We start from the raw sequence: 25,656 nt of genomic DNA, 5'->3' as shown, positions 1-25,656 counted from the left end.
AAGGTCCAGTGGAGGTGAGATGGGTCTGGTCTTCCTCTGGCAATCCAGTAGAACAGAACACACAGTGTCCTGGTGTTCTGAATCTCAGATTTTTATCCAGGTAGGAATGCTGGGCTCCTCCCACTGGGTGGAGCATCTCCCAATGGGATGATGTAATTGTATCAGCCATGCAGTGAGCCTCGATGGCCCATGAACAGCAGATATCCCCTGGAGGGAGGGTGGGTGGTGGAAGAGATAAAGAACATGGCCCCACCTGTTTTTAACAGATGGGGATAGAATATATACTTTTGGTTATATCTTCCAACCCAAGACATTTGGTCAAACACTGTGAGCTGGAAAGACCAAATAAATCCTAATCGCCAGGTGCCCCTCTGGTGGATTTACCCATCTCCTCATGTTATTTACCACAGGAAGGAGTTGTGAGCATATGCAACATCACTAAGGGTGTGGTGGCCTTAAAAAGGATTATGGCAATGCAGCATTTGGCTAAAATTGGGCTAAATAACCCCCTCACACACATAATTATTGTGGTGTGGCTTGAAGGAGGGAAAGACTTCCCTGGTTATTGCAGCACCTCTCCTCCTCCAAGGACGTGGCCAGAGGGAGAGGCTGGAAGAGTGATGTAGGATTTGCCCTGAGGAGTTTTTGTGGGATTTCCTTGCAGAGCTGTCGGTGTTTGGCGCTGAGCTGAGGGATCTGTTCCATGCAGATTGATGTGTGGGCGTGCACCTGCAGAACAGTGTCAAATATTATGGCTGTGTAAATTCTAATCAATATTAATCTTTTATTTCCGTGAGTTACAGCTTCTCTAGGAAGTGGCTGTCTCAGGGTTTTTAAATACATCTGTTCTTTTATTGCTGCCTTTTAAGCACGTGATGATCCTGGGTAAAAAGGGAAATAAAGGAATGAGTTTGTGCTGTTTTAAGGGATCTCAGTCTCTGGATTTGGTGTGTTATCTTTGATATGAGACTACATGTCCCAGTATCACTTATTGATCATGTATCAAAAGTGATTTTCAGTTTAATTGAAGGATAAATTAAAATGGACTCATCAGTTTGTCTGTTTTATTTGTTTATAGCTTCGAGTTCTTGTTTTTGGTTGGGGATTTTTTGTTTAACATTTTGACGTAGAATCATTAAGGTTAGAAAGTTCCTCCAAGATGGAGTCCAGCCATTAACCCAGCACTGCCAAGGATTAGAAATCCACGTCCCCAAATGCTGCATCCACATGGCTTTTCAACACTGCCAGGGATGGTGATCCCACCTCTTCCAGCAGACCCTTCCAATGCCTGACCACCCTTCCTGTGAAGAAATATCTGCCAAAATCCAATTTAAACCTTCCTTGGGGCAACTTAAGGCTGTTTTCTCTCATGCTGAAATGCTTCCAAACTATTTTGAAAAGCCAGGAAATGTGACAGTTCCGAAGAGCAAGGGAGGAGGTTTCCAACTAGGAAATAAATTTGGATGGCAGATCTAACAGCTTTTTGGGGCAGGTTAGCAAAATAAGTCTTTTCTCAGTGTATTCCACTGGGAACATCTCAGTGTTTTAAGGGGGTTTATTTTAACCAAGTGTCTTAGAAGGGCGGTGAAAATTAAACAAATCAGGGTTTTGCTCACAAAAGGCTTTGAGTACCAAAAAAGGGTCAGTTTGCACTCCTGGAGTTGGAGCCGTAATTCCAGGTTAAGAGGTGCTGAACCAAAACTTGGGGCAAACACTGCAGCTCAGCCGGGCAGGCTGTGTCCTTCTACAGAATGCTTGGAGGAAAAGCAGTTTGCATTTGGGTTTGTTTGCTTTTGAGATTGAAACTTGTTATTTATCGAGGTGAGAGAGGAGCGAATTAGACAGGCCTGCCCTGAAGGGTATTTGAGTTTTCAGTATTTTATCCAGGGTAAATATGAAACTCATCCCTTCTCTCTGATCACTTTTTGTTCACATCTGGGTTTCAGAAGGGCTGGGATAAGGTAGTGTGTGCGAGGATAAACTGCCAGCATCTCCCACTCCCTGCAGATCTGCTTGAGTTTCAGCTTAACTCCTCAAGTTCCTCAAAAAATCAAACTGAGCAAACCACGTCTTCTGATGCTTTCATCAAGGATCCCAGACTTCTCTGTCCCTTCTTTTTTCAGCCTCCTGAGGGATGAATCAGGTAGAGCTGTTCGTTTTCTGGGAGCTGTCCAGCCAAGGAGGAGAGTGTGGGATCAGTGCTCATTCTGGGGTGACACAAGCCTGTGTGTGCCTTTATGCTGAAGGAGATGCTACATCAGACAAAATATCTGTGAATCACACAAGAATCAAGATTGTTCTGGAGGTCACCTCTATAACCCTGGGCAGGGATCTTTATTACAGTTGCAAAGATCTTGGAAAACCAGGCTAAATATATGTCCGTGTGTGTATTTTTCAATGTTTTATGTGATTTTTGAGGATGTGTATCTCCCCTTGGGAGTGAGTGCAGTCCACCTGTAACAAAAAATAGTCATCATCATCATCTTAATAGAAAAAAAATTCAAACTAGTTTTCTGTTCTCCCAGAGAGGAGGCAGCTGGAAAAACTCATTTCTTTTGCTTTGGCTGCAGAGTTTTCTTGTGCAGGTCACACAAGGAGATAGTTAGGAATGCCCATCCCTGTGCAGGCAGAGAGTTTCTTCTGGGGTAATGTATTAGGTGCAGGAGAAGGGAACACATATGACTTCACACCTAATAAGTAACAGCTGTGTTAATTACCCAGTACAGCCTCACCCCTAATGAGTCACAGCTGTATCCAATAAGGGTGAGTGAGATAAAAGAGGGGGTGAGAGGGGAAAAACCCTATATCAATATGGAGGAGGAACCTTGAGGAGCATGAAGGAGAGAATCATGAAGCAGAATTCTGAGGCGAGAGAATCGTTGCTGTGAGGTCAGTCTGGGTCTGCAGTTAGAGCTGTTGTTGGAACCTGCAGTCACAGTCTGCAAACTGACACCTGCAGTCAGAGTTCAGCAGGAGATAACCAGCAGTCAGAGCCTGCAAGGGAAATCTACAGTAGGAGCTTGCTGCAGCCAGAGTCAGTGAGTAATTTGAGTTAAGATGACTAAGCTACAAAGAGGAATAAACTAGGTGTGTTCACACTACGTTTAATAAAAAGTTTACCTTCTAATAAGAGGGCTGCTGCAACAGTTAGGAACTCTCCACTTTTTCTTTCAAGGGGAATGTTGGCAGTTTGCTGATGAGGTGGGAATTGGGCACAGCTTGGATTGGAAGACTGTGGAGGGTTTTTTCCAACCCCAGTGACTCTGGGATCTCCCTCCACACGCTGCCACACTCTGTCTCTCAGTGCTTTGTGCCTTCCTCTCATCTGGCTTTTAGTCTCTACCTTTCAAGCCCGGGGGAAGTTTCTTTATCCTTTTTTCACCTGCTCTCAGTTCTTCCAGCCCCTCTCTGCCCCGGGCTGCTGTTACAGATTTGGGCAATCACCTCCTTTCTTTCCATTCCCTGCTTTTCAAAACGCTCCTGCAGTCAGGGTGGAAACTGGGATGGAGCTCTGCTCTTATCTCCAGTTATCCTTTCTCTGGAGTGTGCCTTGATTTAAATCCAAGAGGTGTTACTGAAGTCACTGCTTCAGACTGCAGACATGGTGCATGTTGATTCATGGCTTCAAACACAGTCTCAGAACTATTTCTCAAAAGCCATTGTTAAAAAGCAGTTTTAGGATGTCTTTTTTTGGTAGCAGGTTCCTGCCAGGGAGGTGGGGCCAGCTTGGTAAATACCTTCTGTTTTATGGGCACCTGAACATGGGTTTGTGCTGGTGTCAGACTCTCCTAAAGAAACTTGTGCACTGGAAATCCCCCCTCAGCAAGAGGGTTTTGAGGGCCTGGTTTTGGGGAGGCTGCCCCAGTTCCATCACGTTGGGACTGCCTCCCCCAGAGGGTTTCAGAGGAGGTAAAACCAGTTTGTTCAGCCCCAAATGCATTTGCTGAAGGGAATTGTCGCATCACGAGTTACAGCTGGAGGTCTGAGAGTCAGAATTTAGGACTTGCTTCGTTTACCTTTCTCTTGGGCTTTATCCAACAGGGGTGAAGCTTGCTGGAGGGTTTTTGGGAATGGGGTACAGATGAGGTTCTGCAGGGTCATCAGACTCCAGGCTGACTAGCTGCCTCGTGTTCAGTTCCTCTTCATTTACACAACTCTAAAAGACTGAGCTCTAAACTCTTGCTGCAGGTGCCAGCTTAAAACAAAGTAAGCCTGGAAAATGCTATCAGTATTTATTTGGCTCTTCCCAGGGAGACACCTGAGGAAAAATATTATTTTCTTCATATTTAAAGCATTCTCGCAACAATTTGCAGTGGGAAAACAACTTAAATTTTGGCAAAATATGTATTATTTTTTTTTTTCCTCACTGATATTATAGTTATTCTGTCAGAACTTTCCTGAATTTGGGTAAGGGAGAGAACCATCAGGGTTTCAATTTTCCACATGTGCAGGTGCTTATCATTGTGTCGAAGGGTAAGTTGTGCTTTGTCTCAGGTGCCATTTTTGAAATATATTCAGCCTTGTTCAGGAAAATCTGCAGATCCGGTGTGATATTTCCTAAAGAAAACTTTCTGCAAACAATCATTACTCAGTTTTCAGAGCAGAGCTTGAATAGCATCCAGCAAATCAAGCTGCAGTCCAAGTGTGAAACAGGCACAGATGAAATCAAATATTGAATAGTCATTCATGAATCCTGCATAGAATTGAGGGAATCCTCCTCCCACCCCTCCTGGCATTTTTGGAGTTGTGGGATGAAATTTATTTCCTAGGAATACATGAGCTCGTGCTGAGCCCTGCTTTTTTACATTCCTCATTTTTCACTAGAAGTGTTTGTGGTTTTCAACCTGGCATGGGAATGTGATGAATAATTAGCGCCTTTATGGGAGAACCAGCCTGGTTTTTTCCCCCTAAGGGTCCAGGACGTGGAGAGGGCCCAGTAATCTGAATAATCCATTGTTGTTACCCATGTTCCAAAGGCACTGCTGGGATAGACAACTGAAGATTAGGAATTAGGCCTCCCAGGTGTCTCCTGAGTAGGGGAGAAATAAAAGGTAGGAATGTCCCTGGCTCATTCCTGCTGTTAAAGCTTTTACTGGACAACATAAGAAACTCTCTTATTGTACAGAAATTCACTTGGGGTTCTCAGATACAAAAATATCCAAGAGGGTATCTTTAAAATTCAGATTTGTTTGGATTTGGGGGTCATGGAAGATTTTAGCTTGAAGCAGCAAGTCCCCTTTCCCCCGTGCTGGGAGGAAAAAGGGAGAGCTGATAATCCATTGCAAAAATTTAGTCTATTATATAAATTACACTGAGGTTGATAAGTTCCTCAGGTCAACTTAATCAGTTTTCTTCTGTGCCTGGAAAGAGAAAACGACCATTTAATTATTGGGGGAAAAAAATTATCTTCCTCATTGAGAGAGTCACATGAGTGCAATTTACTTTATCCTTCCATTCATCTGAGGGGCATGGATGCAGTTCAGCTGGAGATGTTATTTCAAGTTTAATTGGGTGGACTCAGAGTGACAAAAACCCCCAATGTCCCCATCAAAACAAAACCTCTGTGCTTTGCTGGTGGTGTTGTAATTGACCCTCCTTTGTTCTTACGTGCTTCATTCATCTGTATTTTTCCTCTGGTTAAAATGATCCAGTGTTTAACTTGGCATCCTGAGAGGTTATTCAGGAATTTACCAGAGCACAGGTTCCCCATCCCTGGAAGTGTCCAAGGCCAGGTTTTGGATCACCCTGGGATAGTGGAAGGTGTCTCCACCCATGGCAGGGCGGGCACTCAATGGCCTTAAAGGTCCCTTCTAAACCATTCTACGATCTTCCAGGAACTCTTCCCATGATTCCTGAAACTGGGATGGAGACACACCAGGAGTAATTCACTGTCAGCCCATTTTGAGAAAGGCTGTGACAAAAAATCCTCTAAATCCTAGTTTTAGTTTTAATATTGTGACTATTCCTCATTCTGAAGCGTAGTAACACTGCACAGGCAGCGAGGCGGGGAAGATTGGCAGTGGCTGGGTCACAACCCCGTGAATAATTCCGTGAATAATGCAGACCATTATCAGTTCGTGTTTCCAAACAAAGGCCGGCGTTAGCACATCTCCATCGGACCCGCTCTCAAGTCAAGCAGCTACTTAGCAATTAAAACTTTAATTGCTCCACAATTAAATTTGCAACTACAATGTAATTAGCACGCAGAGTTTAATGTGGGAAAGCAGAGGCCCTGGCTGAGAGGCCCAAGGCTCAGGATGTGTGCTGGGGACCAGGGCACCAAGGGAAGCTGTGCCCTCATGGATTTCATGGAACATCCCCAATGATCATTGAGCTCCAACTCCTAGGACTAGTTTTTCATAAGAAAAGCTTGATTTCACAATGTTTTAGGGAACCTCCCAGAAATCTTGCAAAGCAACAGGGTGAGGTGAGGCTCTGGCACAGGGTGCCCAGAGCATCTGTGGCTGTCCCATCCCTGGAAGTGTCCAAGGATAAAAAACTGAGACTCGGATGTCTGCAGAAGCCAAAATACTTTAGTTCTGATTGGTTAAAGGGGTTTTTGGAGGTATTTCTGTTGGGAGCAGGCTGGTGTCTTGTGGAGGCATCGATCTCTTTTATTGACCCTTAACTCTGATCACCTTCTCATGTTCATCCCAGAATGGGGAATGGCTGGAGCCCTTGGAACTGGGGAACTGAAGACACCGTGAGATTTTTATTTTATGCTCTATTTGGAAAATCATATGCATTGCCCATCATTATGGAATAGCTTCTTACAGCTGACAGAAAAGTGCATTGTTTGCATGCCAACTAAAGCTCCCCAAATCAGCTCAAGCTGTAAATTAAATATAATATTGAATTCAATAATGCTCAATGTTTAGACTGAAATGCAGCATTTTCTGATTCTCCAGCCTGGAGAGAAACATCTTGTGCATTATTTAGTGTTTGTCTGATGGAGATGCCAAGGCAAGCTGCAGATGTATCTCCATTAATTGATCAATATTGTGTTGTATTTCATTGGGTTCCTTTATCTGGTTGATACAGCAGAACAATTTGTTTGCTCCGTGGAAAACTTTGCTGTGTAAGCTGCCAGGTAGGAGCAGAAAATGGGAAAAATCCTACAGCAGTCCTTTGACCTTTTTAATTCCATGAGAGGTGAATTTTGCTTAAGGTCTGGGCATCTTATGGTGAGGTGTTTAATGTTCCAGTTAGTTACACAGCAGGAGAACGGGAGGCGTTCTCCAGGACAAGAAATCGTAATTAAAGAGCACGTTAATTGCCAAACTACAGAATATCGTTTTATCTAGTCTTGCCAATACCTGCAAAATCGTGCTGGGAAGTCTTCTCAATACTTTTAAAATGAGTACTTTAATTTCATCTGCAGTATGTTTCTTGTGCTCCCCAACACTTGGGAATAACGTGATCCCATCTATGCATTTCTACCCAGAATTGTCCATCTTTCTTTGGAACCCATGAGCCATATATCAGGTAAAATCATTCCCTTTGCAGGTTTTTGTTGTAGACCTTTATCCAGCAGAGCTGTTTGCAGCAAAAGCTCAGTTCTATTAAACAAAAAAATTACATTCTTCAAAATAATTTAGGAATCTCTGAAGTGTGTGAGGCTCCACTAAAGGTTGATGTTGCTCATTCTTGAGATAAACACCCAGTTTTGTGCTCCCTGTTAGATTGATACTTATGAAGAAATGAACCGAACATTTATAAAAACAGTCATAAAAATTAATTAGTAATGAAGATATTTGAATCTCCCCCCAATTCTGCTTCTGTATTACAGAAAACATTGCTGCCATTTTACACTCCCACAGCCCAGGAAACCTTTTGGTCATAATATTTACCAAATAGCCACTTTCAGCTTGCTAAATAATCATCTTTTCCAACCTAAATGAGTCTGTGTTTCAGTTCTCTGATTGTGTTCCATGATCCCTGAAGCTGTTTCCCAGTTTGGGGTGTCAGGGGAGGTTTTTTAGTGGTCTCTATGATGGAAAACCTTTGCTCTTTTTCCCCACCTTTTTTTTCTTTTTTTTTTTTTTTTTGGCAGGAATAACCCTGTGGCCCCCTCACATCTGTCCCCTTTTCCTTCCCTTCTCCTGGCTCTTGTTTTTGAAATATTGCCTTTCAAACGCTCCTGTATCTAAAAGATTGGTCACTTCCAACCTCACAGGTTGGTCCTGAGCTGCTTTTCTTTCCATCCAATCTGAGATTTTAACCCCTCCTCACACATCCCTTCCTGGTATGGTGCAGGTAAGCTGATAAAGCAGATTTCCCCTCATAAAACCAGATATTCAGAAAGGCAAGGGGGGTTGAGAGATGGGAATTAAATAATAGCCATGGGTCAGAGTAATTTTCTTTTTGATAATGGTTCTGTTATTTGTGGATGAGTGTTCTCAGGGAAAATGAGCAAAATTACACCGCTGTTCTCATGTGTGGTGTTAAAGACCTAAATCTCTTCCTTTTTGAACACAGAAAATTGGGGGAAATTTCACCAGAAAATGTAAGAGGTGAAACCAAGTTCACACTGAGTTTAGTGTACTGTAAGTACGTCCTGACTGTACAGAAGCTCCACTAAAAAACACTCCAGTGTTGAAGGTTTCTGCATGCAACAGTTGGTTTTAATCTTCTGCTGAGTATATGTACTCTCCTTCATAATACATTTAATTCCTTTTGAAGTTGTATGACTCTGGATTTTTTGTTCACAGCGTGGAATCCCAGGATGATTTGGGTTGGAAGGGATCTTAAAGCTCATCCTCTTCCACCCCCTGCCGTGGGCAGGGACACCTTCCACTATCCTTGGCTGCTCCAAGCCCCATCCAACCTGGCCTGTATTAAACACAGTTTAAAAGTTAAATAAAAAAAATATCATTTTCTTCCTTTTAAAATGTCTGAAATTAATTAATTGCCCTTTTAAAATGGTCTCTTTCTCCTCTTTTTTCTCACAGATGGGAAGGTTGAAGTGACAAAAGAGGGAGTGAAGCTCTGCACCATGGGACCTGGCAAAGTTTTTGGGGAGTTAGCCATCCTCTACAACTGCACCCGGACAGCTACTGTCAAAAGTAAGAGCATTTTAGATGTTTTTTCATCTCTTCACTTGGAAGTTGCAGCCTCTTTTAGATGCTTCACTCTCTCAGTGAATTCAGCTCTTTAGGGCATGGATTTTGGTGTGGAATTTAGCCACTCTGTGAGAAGAAGACACAGAGGAAATGCTTCATTCAGTCACTCAGGTTGGTCCTGCCCCCATGCAGAGGAGCCTGAAGGTTAGATCACAGTTCTCCTTACAATTCCTGCTGAAACTCATGATGATTATTTTCTTATTGCTTGGAAGAACCTAAGCCAAGCATGTTTTTTGTTCAGGACAAGTCATTGTTTTCCCACTAAGCTGACTAAAATAAATCAGGGGAAAAAAAAAAATCTGGATAGCACTTGACCCCCTTCTCTAAACTCCCCAGCACTTCTCTTATCTGTTTTTTAAATGAATGTTCTGGGCAAAGGCTTGGCTTACACAATTAAGCAGAGGAAGTAAATCACACTGCTGTGTATGACTTAAATAGGTTTTTGTTTAAATTCAGATGCAGAGTTGAGATCTGGGGTATAGGATATCACAGTTCTCCTTGATCTGGAGGACAAGAGTTTATGGCCATGTCTGAAGCAGAGAGAGATAATAAATTGTTGTGTGGTTTTAAGGTGCTGTGGGGAAGGAGTCGGAAGGGTACAGATGGCACAGAGTAATCCAAACAAGAGGTACAAACTGGAATAATACAAACCAGTGGTATTCTTGTGCCGGGATAATGAGCTGTGCGAGTCCCTGCTCAGAAGAAAACCTTTTCCAAATACCTAATTGTGCTTCAAAAAGAGAGAAATGAAAAGAACAAATGGGCAGGAATGAGAAAGCAGGAACAGATAAGTGGATTGTTTTCTGCAGGATGTGCTGTTCTCTGTAGGGCTGAAGGATGTGACTGATGTTCTGTGCTCTCACCTGTGCCTTTTCACAAGTGCTGGGTACCTCAGGTGATGGTGAAAAATTCAGAGAAGCAGCAGGTTCTGGGGAAGGTTGGAAAGAGCTGAGAGAAAAGTCAAATCCTAGACAAGGCAGTGAGAGGATGGCTGTTGTTTAGTTTCCCCTTAGGAATGCAGAGCTAAAAGGCACCTGAGCCTCCACTCCCACGAGTGGAATCCCACGTAACCACTCTGTTCCTGTGGCCCTTCTCGCCTGCTTGTGCAAGGGAATCACACACAGCAGGTTTTCCCGGCACTTTTCCTCTTACTGCCTTTTCCAAGCCCTCAGGCTCCTCTCCTGAGCAAACCTCCAGAGTGGCATGTGGTATTCAGTTGTCCCAAATCCCTTTGTCCTGGTTAAACTGGGGGCAGGAATAAGGTCACTACTCAGAGTCCTTGGCTCAAGGAAGAGGAGTCTGTGTTCATCGTTCCTCTGGTCCTTTCCCAGCAGCATTGTGCAATTAGAGTTTTAATCTCTTTCCCGGGGCCAGCAAGGGACTTTGAGGAATTTTCTCTCTTGTTGGTGCACAAATCAGTGCAGTTGGGGTTGTAATGAGCTTGGGGAGCTGCTGGAGCTTGCCCTCACTGAGCTGAGGGGTGTGGAGGTTCTCACATCCCCTCAGGGCATCGTGTTGACTTAGCTGATCCTACACAGCTTCAAACACCCCCTTGTTCCTTTGGGAAATGAGCAATAAATATGGTAAATCCCCAGAAGGGTGAGTGGTGGTAAATACTCCGTTAAGCCTGGGCATAACTTGAATCATTCCAAGGTTAATTCTGGGAGAAATGAAATTGGTGACTGTTGTTAAGAACAGACACTCAGTCTGCACTGGTGGTGAAGAATTGTCAGGGAGCATCAGCCAGCTCCCATCTGGAGAAACACTCAGGGCTTCCTGATTTTTCAGGAGAGAGCTTTCCATCATCTCCAGAGTGTCAGGAGCGTGTTTTGATGTGCCTGCTGTACTTCATTACGAGGACATTAAGTGCTGTTTTCTGAGGATGAAGTTGCAGCGGAGGCTGAGTGAAGGATGGATTTATCGGGGTGTGGAGCTCAGCGTGGCAGCTGGGCCATTATCAGGTGTCAGCTCAGTTGACATCTCCTGCTGGAACTGGGTTTTATGTGTACCCTGGCTTTGGTTTGTAAATAATAAAGATTTTAGTGTCATTACTCACTGTTTGTCCACACGGGCTATTCAGCTCGTGCTCACTCTGCAGGAGCAAACTTCAAATATAAATCACTGGAGGAAAGGCTTTGTCTTTGCAATAGAATTTAGGAGATGTTAAAATTTAATGATTATGATCTGACTCCTGTCTCATAACGACTTCTTTAATAAGGCAATCCAGGGCTGTGAAAAGCCTGCCCCAGGAGCACTATTAACATATTTCTTCCCTATTATTACAGTCTTAAATAAAAGCAGAGTGGGGTTTGAGTTCAAGCAGGGCCTGGAAAGAACCCAAACCTGGGTGCTGAGGAGCCCTGGGGAAGGCAGGGACATGTCTCCTGACATTCTTTTAAGATAAATGTACTGTTTTTGACATCTGATTTTGTTTGGTCGTTCTGCAGGGTTTGCTTTACATTTCCAGATACTAGTGGAGGGGGAGTTGGGGGTTTTGGTTTGCTTTTTCTTCTTTTGGTAGAAACAGGTCAGTCTGCTCCAAGTATAGAACTGTCAAGGCTTTCTGAGTCCTCGATGTTCAAAGATCACCTTCCATTGCACACTCAGTGAAATCCAAATCAGCGGATAATTTCTCCCTCTCTCTGTATTGATTATCCAGAGTTCTCAAGTGCCTGCATGCCAACCTGGATGCTGCTTGCAATTCAAAGCAGAACCAGACTTTCCTCCCTAGTTCCAGCAAATAATTAAGTTCAGAATGAGGAAAATGCCACTTGCTACAGCTAAAATGATGTCTCTGATCCTCTTTTTAGAGACATGGTTGGAAAAAAGAGCTATGAGAGGTCAGAAAAAGAAGGCAAAAAAGACAGAAATCCCCTCCAGCTGAATTGAGGCTGTGTTTAAAGCATTGTGATTCTTCATTTTGATAACAGAAAAGATGTGGGAGGAAGTGAAATCAATCTGCTGTTAATATTGTAAAGAAGTGCTCATTCCTTTTAAAGAATAATGTGTGGAGCAGATTTTTGCAAGTGATATAAGGTGAATTTTGTGGTAGGATTCAGATTCTCCATCCTCTAAGCATGTTCTGCTTATTTTAGAGGTGGTCTTAACACCTGAAATGGGTTCTCTTGGGGGCAAAATTCAAATAAAACCATCCCCTAGAAACATCTCTGTTTGAGGTTGATTTATTTCAGGGGAGTCACACTCTGCACCAGCCTGTGTTTTCAGGGGTACTGTTAGCCAAAAAAAAAAAAAAAAAAAAAAAGGCAAGCAGAGGCTGTAAGTTAAACTCTAAATTATGTAAATCCTTTTGCTGGCCCTGAAAAGGCAGCACAAGAGTCCCTCAAGCTGCTGTGCTTGCCAGCTGCACTAATTGTACAAAACCCGGCGCAGCGCAGGGGGATTAAGGCGGGAGCTCAGCCCTTCCTTGCCAAGCCTGGATGAGTTTGAGTTTTCTGTTGCTGTTTTTGTTTTAATGGAGTCCTGTGTACTGCTTGCTGCAGCCCCAGGACTGACAGAACTTTCCGAGGAGCTTGGTAACGTGGATGATTTGTGAGGAAAAAGAAGGCAGCGGTGAGTTGCCAATTAAAGCTGCGGAGGCTTGTTAAAAGCCTTGCAGAGGGACGTTGCCTTCAGATGTTTTCCTCCAACAATCACAAGAGCCGGGGTGAAGTTTCCTCAGCTCTCCTTAAAACGCACTTTGGGGGCAAGTTGGCTTTAGATGCTGAACTGTTAGATTAAAATCTCTCTGATATTACATGGAGATAAGAAACCTGGGCTGGCCCTGCCGGTCCTGTGCCTGGTGGGAGATAAATGGAATATAGATGGATATGTCCTGGGAGAAAGTAATTTAAACTCACCCTTCCACTGCCTGTATTTTGCTGTGACCTTTACAGGTTTTGCAAGTAATGTGACAAAGTGGGATTGGATTATTCCTCCAAGGGGATGATAATGAGAAAATAATGTTGAGGACAATGGGCAAGGTGTAGCAGGGTTCCCCTCCCCTTCTTCAGGAGTGTCTTCCAGATGGTGTCTCTGTGGCTCAGGAGGCACAGGCACAGGGATGGGTGATCTTAACTGAGGGACAAACTAATCCAAGAGAAATAGGGAAAACAGAATGAAAAGTTCATTCACCTCCTGGGATCATTGTGTACCTGGAACATCCCCAGGCGTGTTGGAATACGGTTGCCCAGAGAAGCTGTGGTTGCTTCTGGATCCCTGGAAGTTCCCAAGGCTGAGTTGGATGGGGCTAGGAACAGTCTGGGACGCTGGAAGGTGTCCCTGCCCATCCAGGGGTGGCACTGGGTGGCCTTTGAGGTCTCATCCAACCCAAACCATCCTGGGATTCCAGGATTTACAAGTTTCCCAGGCTCTGCTTCCTATCCCCTTTTCTAAAGCCTTAAAGGAGGTGCTGAAGGAAGAGGTGGGGCTGCCACAGCTTCTCTGGGAATTGCATTCCAGCCCTTCCCCACCCTCCCAGGGAACAATTCCTTCCCAATATCCCATCCATTCCTGCTCTCTGGCAGTGGGAAGCCATTCCCTGTGTCCTGTCCCTCCATGCCCTGTCCCAAGTCTCTCTTCAGCTCTCCTGGAGCCCCTTTAGGCACTGGCAGGTGCTCTGAGCTCTCCCTGGATCCTTCTCTTCTCCAGGTGAACACCTGGAGGTTCTGGCATCATGGGCAGCTTTAAGATTGGGTTTTTATTTATGGGAAAAGCTTTCAGTGTTAAATCCATGCTTAAAAATTCTGTAGACCTGTATGGCCAAGCAGATAAAGCAGCAATAAATAACAAAGCCCTGTTTGCTGTGTCTGACACAGGAGGAGGGTGATCACCACGTCAGGAAAGTGAAGTGCTTCCGTTGTTCTGGAAGACTTGTGGAAATAATTTTGTTGATATTTTTCACGTTGGTTTAATTGCAGAGTGGAATGAGCTGAGATCCCGTCACTTAAACACAGTTGTAAGGAGCTGATGACTTTCTCTGTGCAGCCCTTGAAGAATTAGTTAAGAATAACAGCAGATGTCAGATAATTAGTTCCTAAGAGCTCCCGTTTCATCCCTTTTTATAGATGTCACTGAAAACATTGCTGATGTTTGAAATATGGCCAGTGCAGCTGTGAGAGATGAGGTGACTGAACTTTGCTGTCGACAGTAAAGCTTTGCTTTGGTTAGAGTTTGATAAACAAGGGGATGCGATGCAATGTTTGCCATAAATATTAGTTTAGGGGCTTGGTGACACATGGTCTCTTCCCAGATTAAAACGCAAAAGACAGTGCAGGGGCTGGATTTGCCCCACATTATATACAATTTCTCATTCTAGACTATTTCCTGGTAGAAATTTGGGAACAAAAAGCCGCTTGGCACTGAGACAGACCCAGAACTGATCAATTTGTGTTTCAGAACCAAAGCAACCACTGCCTTCTGTTCTTTAAAGCCACTTTTAGAAGCTCCTTGTTGACATGTAATCACCCCAAGCTGCCTTTCCTGCTGTCCATAAAAGCAGGTTTGTAAAGATTACTTTGCCCGTCTTAACTCAATGTTTCTTTCTGAGAGACACTGGATTAATTTAAACAGTGGATTGATTGTGTTGGAGGAATTGTGCTTCCCTGTATCTCAAGTCCATCACTTCCAATGAACTTCCATTAAGGGAATCCTAGAACAACCTCCCTAAAATAAGCTCACCTATGGTACTGTTCTGTAGAAGTTACTCAATTTTTATTGCTTTTAGCCAGGGTGTAGCAGCACTATCTCCACTGGCTGATCCCTTTGGATCACGAGGATCCTGCTGCCGCTGCTTCGCAGGCAGCAATGGGCTCCAGGTCTCTGCAGTCCACATGGAACAGGAGGATTTTTTCCTATGTTAAACTTACTACAGGTTTCATTGATGAATAATTTTAATTATTATCCCCCCCTCTGTCTTTTGTAGTACTGTGGGGTTATTGTGAGGAAAAATGTGTGTGAACACCAATACTAAAATTATTCTTTTAAATTCTCCACAGGTATAATGTCAGGGAAGGTTTCCTTGTTTTCCAGGCCTTGTTAGCTATGGCAAGGCTCAGAACAAGGCAGGGCAGCCCTGGGATTGGGCTGGATCCATGGAAAACATCTTCCCCTTGTGTCTGAACATCCCTGGAGGAGAGGAGACAAAATCAGGGGAAATCAGAGAATCCCAGAATGGTTTGGGTTGCAAAGGATCTTACAACTCATCCCATTCTACACCTTCCGCTATCCCAGGCTGCTCCAGGCCCCAAAGTCCAACCTGGCCTTGGACACTTCCAGGGATCCGGGGCAGCCGCAGTTTCTCTGGGGCACCCTGTGCCAGGGCCTGCCCACCCTCCCCGGGAACAATTCCTTCCCAATCTCCCATCCATCCCTGCCCTCTGGCAGTGGGAAGCCATTCCCTGTGTTCTGTCCCTCCATCCCTTGTCCCCAGTCCCTCTCCAGCTCTCCTGGAGCCCCTTTAAACCCTGGCAGGGGCTCTGAGCTCTCCCTGGAGCCTTCTCTTGTGCAGGTGAACACCCCCAGCTCTCCCAGCCTGGCTCCAGGGCAGAAGGGCTCTCCAGCCCTTGGAGCATCTCCATGGTCTCACCTGGACTTGCTCCAGCATCTCCAGATCTTTTTTTGTTGGGGACCTCCAAGCTGGAGGCAGCTCTGCAGGCAGGGTCTCACCTGAGCATGGCAGAGGGGGAAAAGGGCAGAGTAAAGGGCTGGGCTGCTCCTCCGGCCATGAAGCTGAGCCTAAACCAGAGCCCTGTGGAGGCTCCTGCCTTTCCAAGCTGAGCTCCTCTGATCCCCGTGTTCTGTGGGAGTGAAGGTCCCTGGCAGGTTTTTAAGGGCACAAAGGTGACTTTGCACATGAGGACTTCACCCTGCTCTGCTGCCAGGGGTGAAGCTGCAGCCTGAGGGAACAGGGAGCAGCCTTGCAATTGTAGATGTTTTGCAGGCAGTTCCTGTGTCGATAAAAGGAAATCTCTTCATTATGCAGCGTTCAGCATTCCACCCTTACTGCTGGTACTCTTGCCATGCTTTGATTGCCTCACACTTTGATAGCAGGCAGTTGGTGTCTTGTCTCCATTTCAGGGATGTCGTTTGAAGTGGGATTTTTTACGTGGCCCAGGCTTTGTGGGGAGATGTTTCAAGTGAGGAGAAGGCTGTGTAGGGCAGCTTGAGGCTTCCTCTGCCACAGCTCTGTGTCACTGCTCTGATATGCCAGTTTAAAATACTCATTAATGCTAGAAATCAGTTACATTTCCTAGAAAAAGCAGAATTGTGGAGAGGAGCTGAAAGTCTCAGTGTGTTTTGGGGGATTGTGTGGTGTCTCATCAGACTCCGTGGCCTTTTCAGCTGCAAATGCTCTGGGACAAATCAGCTGACATCTCCTCCATGGTATTGGCCTTGTGACCTTAAATCCATTTGCTTGTGGCAATGATGCAATAATAAATTACTGGAATAATAATAATTCCAATAAAAACTATGATTCCCATGTTGGAATCATTGAGGCTGAAAAAGACCTTCAGGATCATTTAGCCCAAGCTGTGCCCAACACCCACCTTGTACCCAGCCCAGAGCACCCAGTGCCACCTCCAGCCCTTCCTTGGACACCTCCAGCCATGGGCGCTCCAAACCTCCAAACCAAGGCCTCAGCACCCTTTCCATGCAGAAATTCCTGCTGCTGTCCAAGCTGAGCCTCCCCTGGCACAGCCTGAGGCCGTTTCCCCTTGTCCTGTCCCTGTTCCCTGGGAGCAGAGCCCGACCCCCCCTGGCTGTCCCCTCCTGTCAGGAGTTGTGCAGAGCCACAAGGTCCCCCCTGAGCCTCCTTTTCTCCAGGCTGAGCCCCTTTCCCAGGTCTCTAAGACTTCCTCTATTTGCTCAGGTTTGGGATGTTGAAGTGGGCTGTAGTTCACTTGCATTTATCTGCTCTGAAGTTCTCTGGGAAAGATAGATTTCATAGTATTGAAGTGCCAGTGTTAAAAGTGTTTGGATACCAAGTAAATTGACAAAACTGCAGATAGGCTTTTTAATTAAAAAAAAAAAAACCACCAAACAAGTTCTCTGTATTGCATTTTTGAAAAACTTGTTCTGTTTCATGAATTACATCTTCTCTGGGAATGGACTCAGAATGGGAGCGCTTTTATTTATCTTTAGGCTGCAATAAAACCCATCCAGACAACAGAAATGTTGACAACTGAATTCACTCCTCTGAAGTTATTTGCAAAAGCTCTTTGCTCCAGAATATCAAAGTCAGTAGTGTTTAAAATGGGTTCGGTGAAGCTCTGTCCTTTGCAGCTTGTGCCTGACACCCAGCTGGAGGAAATGAGATTTAAAGTGTCTCTTTTTTAATTAACTGTAGGAATGAGGAGTGTGGGAAGAGGCTCAGCTATGTTTTATTAGTTTTTTGTGGTTTTGGGGCAGTCCACGGCCTCTGTACATGGCAGAAGGCACAGGTGCCACCTTGAATCTGGCTTCTCTTTTCCTCTGACATGTCCTGGATGCCCTGGATTGGCTTTTTGATGGGAATTGAGGCGAACTCCAGACATCTGAAGCGATCTGACAGCACTGGGAACGAAGTGCAGAGATCTGAGCAAGGCAAAATCCTGGCTGCCTTTGAAGAAATAGAATTGTCTTTATTTCTTGTGTTTGTTTTTCAGCTCTGAGGTTACTTTGTGCCTGACTTACCTGTAGTAGAGAGCAGGAGCAGAGGCTGACTAAATTCCCACGACGCACCCATCTCAGAGCTTGTCTTTTAAACTTGGATTTTCTTGAGCTGATGAGGGTCACAGGAGCTGCCTGCAGTGGGATGAATTCCCCGAGTGGGTGTGAAGATGCCGCGTGGTGGCTTTGTCCATGTCACCAGCCCCACTTCCCAAGGGCTTTGCCCTGATCCACCTGAGTGCCCACTGCGGAGACGCTGCTGGGATGTGCCTCTCCTGCCTTCCTGGGCCATTTCCTCCTTGGGAAGGCACATTCTTCACTTAAAGGCTGTTTAGCATCTGGTTAGATTCTGTGTTCCCTCTTTGAGGGGTCTCTTGAACCTGCTCAGAGTCCTTTTTGTACTTTTTGTTCTTTGAACTTCTTCTGCCTCTGCTTTTGAAATCCTTCATCATTTCCGAGCGCTGCTGGGATTCTTCCATTGCAGAGAGATCCCAAATACAGATTTATTGTGGTCAGACACTCTGTGCTAACACAGTTGCCTTTGTTCTTGAGGAAATGGAGGGAGTTTAGCTGATTTAAGGAAACAGAAGGAGAAACTCAGACACCTTTCCCAGGGGATGGCATTTCCTTTTATTGGAGGGAAAAATACACCTGGAAAATAATATTTCCCTCCAATATTTTTATTGGAGGGGAAAATACTGTACCTGGAGTTCAGTACGCCAGCTTACACCTGGAAATCTGATGTTCACAGTTTCAGACTGAGCTGAGACTTCTGCTTTGTTCTGGAAGCTTGATTTTGGATAAGCCCTCCTACCCTTTAGCACAGGTGTCTGGAAAACTGCGATAATTCGAGTTTACGTGCCTGAGATGGAAAACTTCCTGGGAAGGGGCTGATTTATCCCATACAATCAGCACTGTATGAGGATTCTTGGCTGTAAATGCAAATAATAATTGTGTGCCATTGCCTGTGACAGGTTTCTGATTGAACAAAAAAAATCCGTGGCTGCCCCATCCCTGGAAGTGTCCCAAGACCAGGTTGGATGGCCTTGGAGTCCCAAAGGGAGTTTTTAAAAATTGATTTTCAGAATGAAGGATTTTGAATCTTCAGAGAGCCAAACACCTCAGTGTTGGTTGGGTTTTTTTTTTTTTTTTTAAATTTGGCTGCACAAATATTTGCCTGCTTCAAATGAATTGTAAAAGCTTTATGGTGTTTGCTTAATCACTGGTGCGTTTTTAATTGTTGCTTGACAAACACTGTAGTATCTAAAAAAGACTCAGTAATTCCCCAGCTTTATGGAGCACGGGGAAAGGAGATAATCTTGTTTTGGCTGCTGCTACTGTGGAGTTTTTTGGGGTTTAAAAGAAGTCCTCCTTCCAAGTCCAGGAAGATGATGATGGTTGTATTTATCAGCTATTATTCAACTCCTGCTTCATTGCTAAAATAATTTCCCCTTAATTATGGGTAAATAAAATGCTTCATTACTCCGTCAGCTACCGCAAGAAATTGGGAGGGTCCCAGGCTTTGCTGTGTCCTCATTTCCTCCTGGTTATTAACAAAAGCATGGCAAGACATCAGTGATAATGTCTTTTTTCCCTAATCAACCCCATGCACACATATTTGCTTCCAGGATTGCATCAATATTTATGTGGAATGAGCTTGCAGGCAGGTCCGGGATGGGATACATGACACAGGATGGTCATACACTGCTGTGATGTTTCTCCCACATCCTGGAAATCCAGAGCCCCAGGAGCAGGTGGGAAGGCAGGCTGTCCTTCAGCTGCTTGTGGAGCAAGGCATTTTGGCAGGAGAAAAGCGGGGATGTGCTGCACTGTCTCCAGTGCGCATGGGAATATATTCTCCATCTCTTCAATGGGAATGGAAAAAAAATAGACGTAAACCCAGGCATGGAATCAAGCAGGCTCATTAGCACCGTGCCCCTTGGGGTTGCTTTAATGTGTGTTTTAATGACTTTATCATTAGTGTCTGGAAAACAGTGGTTCCATTCTTGCTGGGTTAGTGGTGGGTGCTCCTGAATGCTGCGCCCCTGGGGTTGCTTCCCACATAAGTTGGTGTCTCTCTAGCACAGTGATGTGTTTATCACAGAGATGCTCTGGTGCCCATCTGTCACCCAGTAAAACCCCAGCCAATGAGTTTGGGATGGCTGTGACTTTTCTTTTTTTAATAGAATTCCAAACTCATTTGGGTTGGAAGGGACATTAAAGCCCATCCAGTGCCACCCCTGCCATGGATAGGGACACCTTCCACTGTCCCAGGCTGCTCCAAGCCCCAAATTCCAGTCTGGCTTTGGACACTGCCAGGGATCCAGGGGCAGCCACAGCTGCTCTGGGCACCCTGTGCCAGGGCCTGCCCACCCTCCCAGGGAACAATTCCTTCCCAATATCCTGTAAATCTCACCTCTTTTAATTCAGAATCCTTCCCCTTGTCCCATCCTTATCTAACCATGGAAAATAGTTCCTCTCTCTTGTTCACAATCTCCCTTTTGCTACTGGAAGGTGCTTTAAGGTCTCCCTGGAGCGTCCCCTTCTCTGTGCTGGGAAGATGGAGAGGTGGCAGAGATCCATTGAAAATGTGCACTTTTAAATTCCTCTGGGGAAGGTTTACAGTTGAGATCAGCCAGGAAGACTGAGCAGTTTCTCGGGCAGTGTGTTTTTTTGGAGGATGGTAAATTTGGATGAACCGATCTTTATTTTCCAACTCAGTTTGCAAATCGAGTCTTCTTTCCTGAGAACAAAACTAATGTTACAAAAGCATCTTCATAAGCAGGTTGTAATTGCTTTAATCTGATAAAGTGTTCCCAGCTTTGTCCTCTAATACCAGTTTATCCTTCAACAGCATAAGAGCAGAACCTGGGAAAGAAATGGCTCCTTGTGGAAAGAAACACTAATTTCCATATTCCTTCTCTTTTTTTTTTTTTTTTTTAATGTTCTGCCGTAGCTAATGAACTGCTGTGGGTTTGTGTAGGCCATGAACATTCTGAATTCATTGTGTGTCTGCTCTCAGCCCTCACATTAGCACTGGAACAGCGTTAATGTCTTTTAATCACCGCTGCAATTCCTGCTGCAGTGGGGTGTTACAGCTCTTGGGTGTGCTGGGAACGGGGAACTGACGCACACTGGTGTGAATTCCTCCAAACCCAAACGTTCCAGGCTGTTGGAGATGTGCACAAATAATCCCCCACAGAGAAAGTGTCCTTGTTGATCTAATTATGGAGTCCCCAGTGCTCTGATGCTGGGACAGGAGCAGGCGTTGGTGGCTTTGGGAGCTTGTGTTTGTGTTCCAGCCTGGCAATCAGGTGAGCCTCTCCTGTTGGAAGCATTTCAGAGCTGCACCTCCATCTTGAAAGGTTTAATCTTGGTAAAACATTATTTATTCTCCGCAAGCTGCTGAGGTTTGGAGCTGACATCGTATCCACATGAGTGTCCTGGAATCCCAGAATGGTTTGGGTGGGAAAGGACCTTAAAATCATCTCATTCCCACCCCCTGCCATGGGCCTTCCACCTTCCACCATCCCAGGCTGCTCCAAGCCCTGTCCAGCCTGGCCTTGGACACTTCCAGGGATCCAGGGGCAGCCACAGCTGCTCTGGGCACCCTGTGCCAGGGCCTGCCCACCCTCCCAGGGAACAATTCCTTCCCAATATCCCATCCATCCCTGCCCTCTGGCACTGGGAAGCCATTCCCTGTGTCCTTGTCACTCTAGGCTCTGGTCTAAAATCTCTCCCCACCTTTCTTGTCAGCTCCTTCAGGCACTGGAAGGTCACAACTGGGTCACCCCAAAGCTTCTCCTCTCCAGGCTGAACAATCCCAGCTCTCCCAGCCTTTCCTCCCAGCAGAGCTGCTCCATCCCTCTGCTCATCCTGGTGCCTCCCCTGGCCTCTCTCCAGCAGCTCCAGGTCCTTCCTGTGCTGGGGAAGCCATGTGTTACAGGGATGTTGGTAGTAAGGAACCGGCAGGACACACATTCCCAGCAGGCAGGGCCAACAGGAGGGATTTGTCATTGGGATCTCTGTCTCCACAAGGTTTGCTTCATGGAAGAGGGGAAAATATTCCTAGTATTCCTAATCCCAACGGTTCTCCCGTGGGTTTGAGTTGAGGGATGTGCTGGTTTTGTTATACCCTCAACTTACTTCAGCTGCCTGTTGCCATTTAGACATTCCAACATCTGATACATTCCAGAGTCTGCTGGAAACACCCCAGAAGTCCTGGGGACTCCAGCTGGGGTTGAAAGTCACAGTTGCTCAACTCTGCATTTTCTAAAATTAGGAATGTTAGTCTGTAAAGGTTAAGGACATTAAAAGTCAGCCTCTGCCAGCCCTCCCCAGGAGAGTGGCCTGTCTGGGAGACCTTCTATGGATGAATTTTGTTGTAATGTGGAGTTACTTTGCAGCTTCTCTAACTTATTTTCCCCCAATATTTGTCAGGTTGGATGCAATATTTCTGGGATAGAGGAGGCATTAACCTTTATTAACCACTGCAGAGACTGAAACTCGTAAAGACTGACGGGATAATTAAGGCAACATCTCGGGGTGACTTCACTGCTCCTCAAACTCCATTAATTCTTCTGACAGTGATGAATTTCCGTGCAGTAATAATTAGTTTTTCTCACTGTATGGGAAAACATTTTGTGAATCCCTGCATAAATTCACTCTCTTTGAGTCGAAAGACATCTGAACTCATCAATGATCCTGCAGTTATTTCCATGTCCCAAGAGATTTATGTGTGTTGGAATGGCAGAGATTCCACAAGCTGGGACAAACAGCACAGCTGGATGTCCAAAATCCTCCTGTCATGACACCAGCGAGGGAATTCTGCATGGCTTGGGATAGGCTGGGCTTTCCCCCTTGAATTTATACCCTGCTGGAGTTAATCCTGGCCACTCATTAAATGTTCAGGCCTTGAATAATGAAGGTGAGGCTTTGGGAATAGAGCCACTGGGAAAGGCTTGTTCAGCTTCTCTCTGCTTGCCTTGGGAGCTGTTCTTATCAGCATTAAAACCTGATAGTCATGTCCATGCAATTAATCCTCTCAGAGCTACGTATAGTTCATGGAGTCATGGAATATCCTGAGCTAGAAGAACCCACAGAATCATCCAGACCAGGTTTGCATCCAGTTTGGAGCAACATCTTTTCCTCCCCTTCCTTTGGCCTCCAAGCCTGTGTGAGGTGTGTGTTGGAAACAGAAGGGCTGGGTGCTGGGCAGGAAGGGTTTTCAGACCTGAGGAGAGATTCTGTGTGTGGGCAGGAAGCAGGAGAGCCTTGGAGCTGCCACAAGTTTGAGCACACATCAGCAAAGGTTTTCCTGTCTGGAATAAGCCTGTAAATCCTCCAGTGCAATTCCTGGTTGTATTTGTCAGAGGAAAGAATTCCTTGCTGATAAAATCCTGTGGATGGTTTATGATGGTCCCATTTTAAATCTTGTGTGTTGATGTTGTGTGGAGGTTATTTTATGTTTTGTGCTGAGAAATTTAGATTGGTGATGGGAGAGTTGGGATTGTTCAGCCTGGGGAAGAGAAGCTCTGGGTCTATCCCTGGAAGTGTCCAAGGCCAGGTTGGACAGGGCTTGGAGCAACCTGGGATAGTGGAAGGTGTCCCTTGGCAGGGAGTGGGGTGAGATGGGCTTTAAGGTCCTTTCCCACTCCAGCCTTTCCCTGATCCAATAATTTATATATAATATAAATTATTTTTGCTTTTTCGCCATACCTTTCTGCCTACACAGCTCTGTTTTTTAAAAACAATTTTCCAGTCTGAATTGCATTTCCTTAAACTTTCTGCAAAGCCTCTGTTTATGAAGTGGGTATTCAAATGGACTGAAAATTGTCTGGTCACAAAGTCAATGCTCTCAATTCCCATGCAAATGGTTCGTTTTGTTCTTTCGACTGTTATTTACACACAGTGGTCTCTGAATGTTTATATGCAATGGCAAGTCAACAGGTCCTGGGAAGGAGCTGGAATCCAAGAGGCTTCAGTAAAATTGTGTGGTGCAGATTTCACAGTAGATCTGGTTAAAACCATTTTCCCCCATTTAGTTTGTCACTTATCGCTGCTTTCACTAATTACTTTTTTTGTCTTGAACAACTGCTTGGAACAGCTCCACAAAAGCCAATTTGTTGTGTTCATCATGCAAAATATGCCACAACCAATTACACTGCATGAGCACATATATTTAAAATACAATAAATCATGAGAACACAGACCAGGATTTCTCTGAGTGCACATAGAAATTAACCCACGATTTTCCAAAGGTGGTTTTATGGCTTGTGCCAATTTCCTGTGCCATAGCATCATTTCCCGGTAAGAAAGAGAATGTGTTTAAATTGGATATTGGGAAGGAATTGTTCCCTGGCAGGGTGGGGAGGCCCTGGCACAGGGTGCCCAGAGCAGCTGTGGCTGCCCCTGGATCCCTGGAAGTGTCCAAGGCAGGTTGGAGGAACCTGGGACAGTGGAAGGTGTCCCTCCCCATGGCAGGGGCAGAACTGGCTGGGCTTTAAGGTCCCTTCCAACCCAAACCATTCAGGGATTCTGTGATTCTAAATCTGCTTGTGCCTTATATTTGCAGCAATGGGAATTGGTGTCTTGTGAGGCAACAGGAAAATGAAGATGCGAGAGGAAAAAAAGGAGCAGAGAGAGCCATGTGAGAGAGTTTGTTAATGACAGATGGATTTTCCCTGTGCCATGTGCCAAGGTTGCAAACCTGCCCCTGTAAGAGACCCTCTCTGTGCTTGCCTTCGTGGCTTAATTCTTGATCTTTGCATTCAGCATCTTTCCAAATGATTCCAGTGATTCATTTTGGGATGACAAATTCCGTATTTTTAGCTGTTTTGTCCCAGCTGCTGGGATAACTGCTGGGAGCAGAAGAGGCTGCAGCCAATGATGCACAAAGGGGAGGAGCCCAGCCTGGCTGCCAGACCCCCCCCAGTGACTTTGATGGTTTTCTGCTGTTAGCAGATAAATTGCAGAATGATCCCAATGAGACAGGACTGGCTGGTGAGCTCCTGATACCAGGACAAACAATATTCTGGAGTGTGGGAGCTCATCTGCTTTTATCTCTCCCTTTTACATGTGGTTTTAGCTGGCTCTTTATTTGCCAGAGCATCTCGAAGCCTGCAGCTGGTTTGGCACGTGGTGGGAAGCCCAGTTTGTTTAGCCAATGGTTACTATATTTTTAGTTATTATTTTTAGGTATTAATAGTTTATTTATAGTAGTTTTATCTGTCCTCCTGTTGGAGGTGTGTGCACAGGAAGGAAATTGGAAATTGGGCCACTCACACCTGGAGTCACAGAAAACACCGAGCAGTTTCCCAGGAGCTTTCAGGAGAAAGCAGGGCAAGAGGAAGTTATTTGGGAAGGAGACCTAAATATGAGCCTTTTTTGTGCATTTAGGACAAGAGGCTCAAATCCTGAGTAGAGAGTGGCTCTGAATCCCCTTTGGAGATGGGCATTCCCCCAGGGAATTCCTGTGTGTGGGCTCTGAGGGCCCCTGGTGCACTTAGTGGGATGTGTGGAAAGGATGGGAATGAGCCACAGATCAGCATCTCCAGTGGGGTGTTACAGCAAAATTACCACAAAGAAAAGGTGGGATGGAGCAGAATTCCTGCTTCAGTTGATGTTGACCTCGTGTCCCAGTGGAATGTCCCAGCTTTTGCTCCCTGGCCACCCACTGCTCCTCTGTGGATTTGTCCTGGGGCTGGGAGAGCTGGGATTGTTCAGCCTGGAGAGGAGAAGCTTTGGGGTGACCCAACTGTGGCCTTCCAGGGGCTGAAGGAGCCACAGGAAACATGGAGAAAAGGAGGCTCAGGGGGGACCTTGTGGCTCTGCACAACTCCCTGACAGGAGGGGACAGCCAGGGGGGGTCGGGCTCTGCTCCCAGGAA

At 45.4% G+C, this 25,656-nt stretch overlaps 1 protein-coding gene across 2 annotated transcripts in view; it reads left to right on the top strand.

Annotated features, from left to right (window-relative positions):
* The window catches only part of PRKG1 (protein kinase cGMP-dependent 1), a 365,655-nt gene that overhangs the window by 153,991 nt on the left and 186,008 nt on the right, over positions 1-25,656 (top strand). For both annotated transcript variants that reach the window (XM_066191714.1, XM_066191713.1), the window contains exon 3: positions 8,952-9,065. In XM_066191714.1, the coding sequence (XP_066047811.1) occupies positions 8,952-9,065 (114 nt within the window). The remainder of the gene's footprint in view (positions 1-8,951; positions 9,066-25,656) is intronic.

The sequence above is a fragment of the Chamaea fasciata genome, unplaced genomic scaffold (genome assembly GCF_029207755.1).
Source record: "Chamaea fasciata isolate MVZ Bird 193981 ecotype frontalis unplaced genomic scaffold, bChaFas1.0.hap1 SCAF_9, whole genome shotgun sequence".
Taxonomy (NCBI): Eukaryota; Metazoa; Chordata; class Aves; order Passeriformes; family Sylviidae; genus Chamaea; species Chamaea fasciata.
Note: the sequence above shows the minus strand (reverse complement) of the source record. Positions and strands in the feature narration are given on the sequence as shown.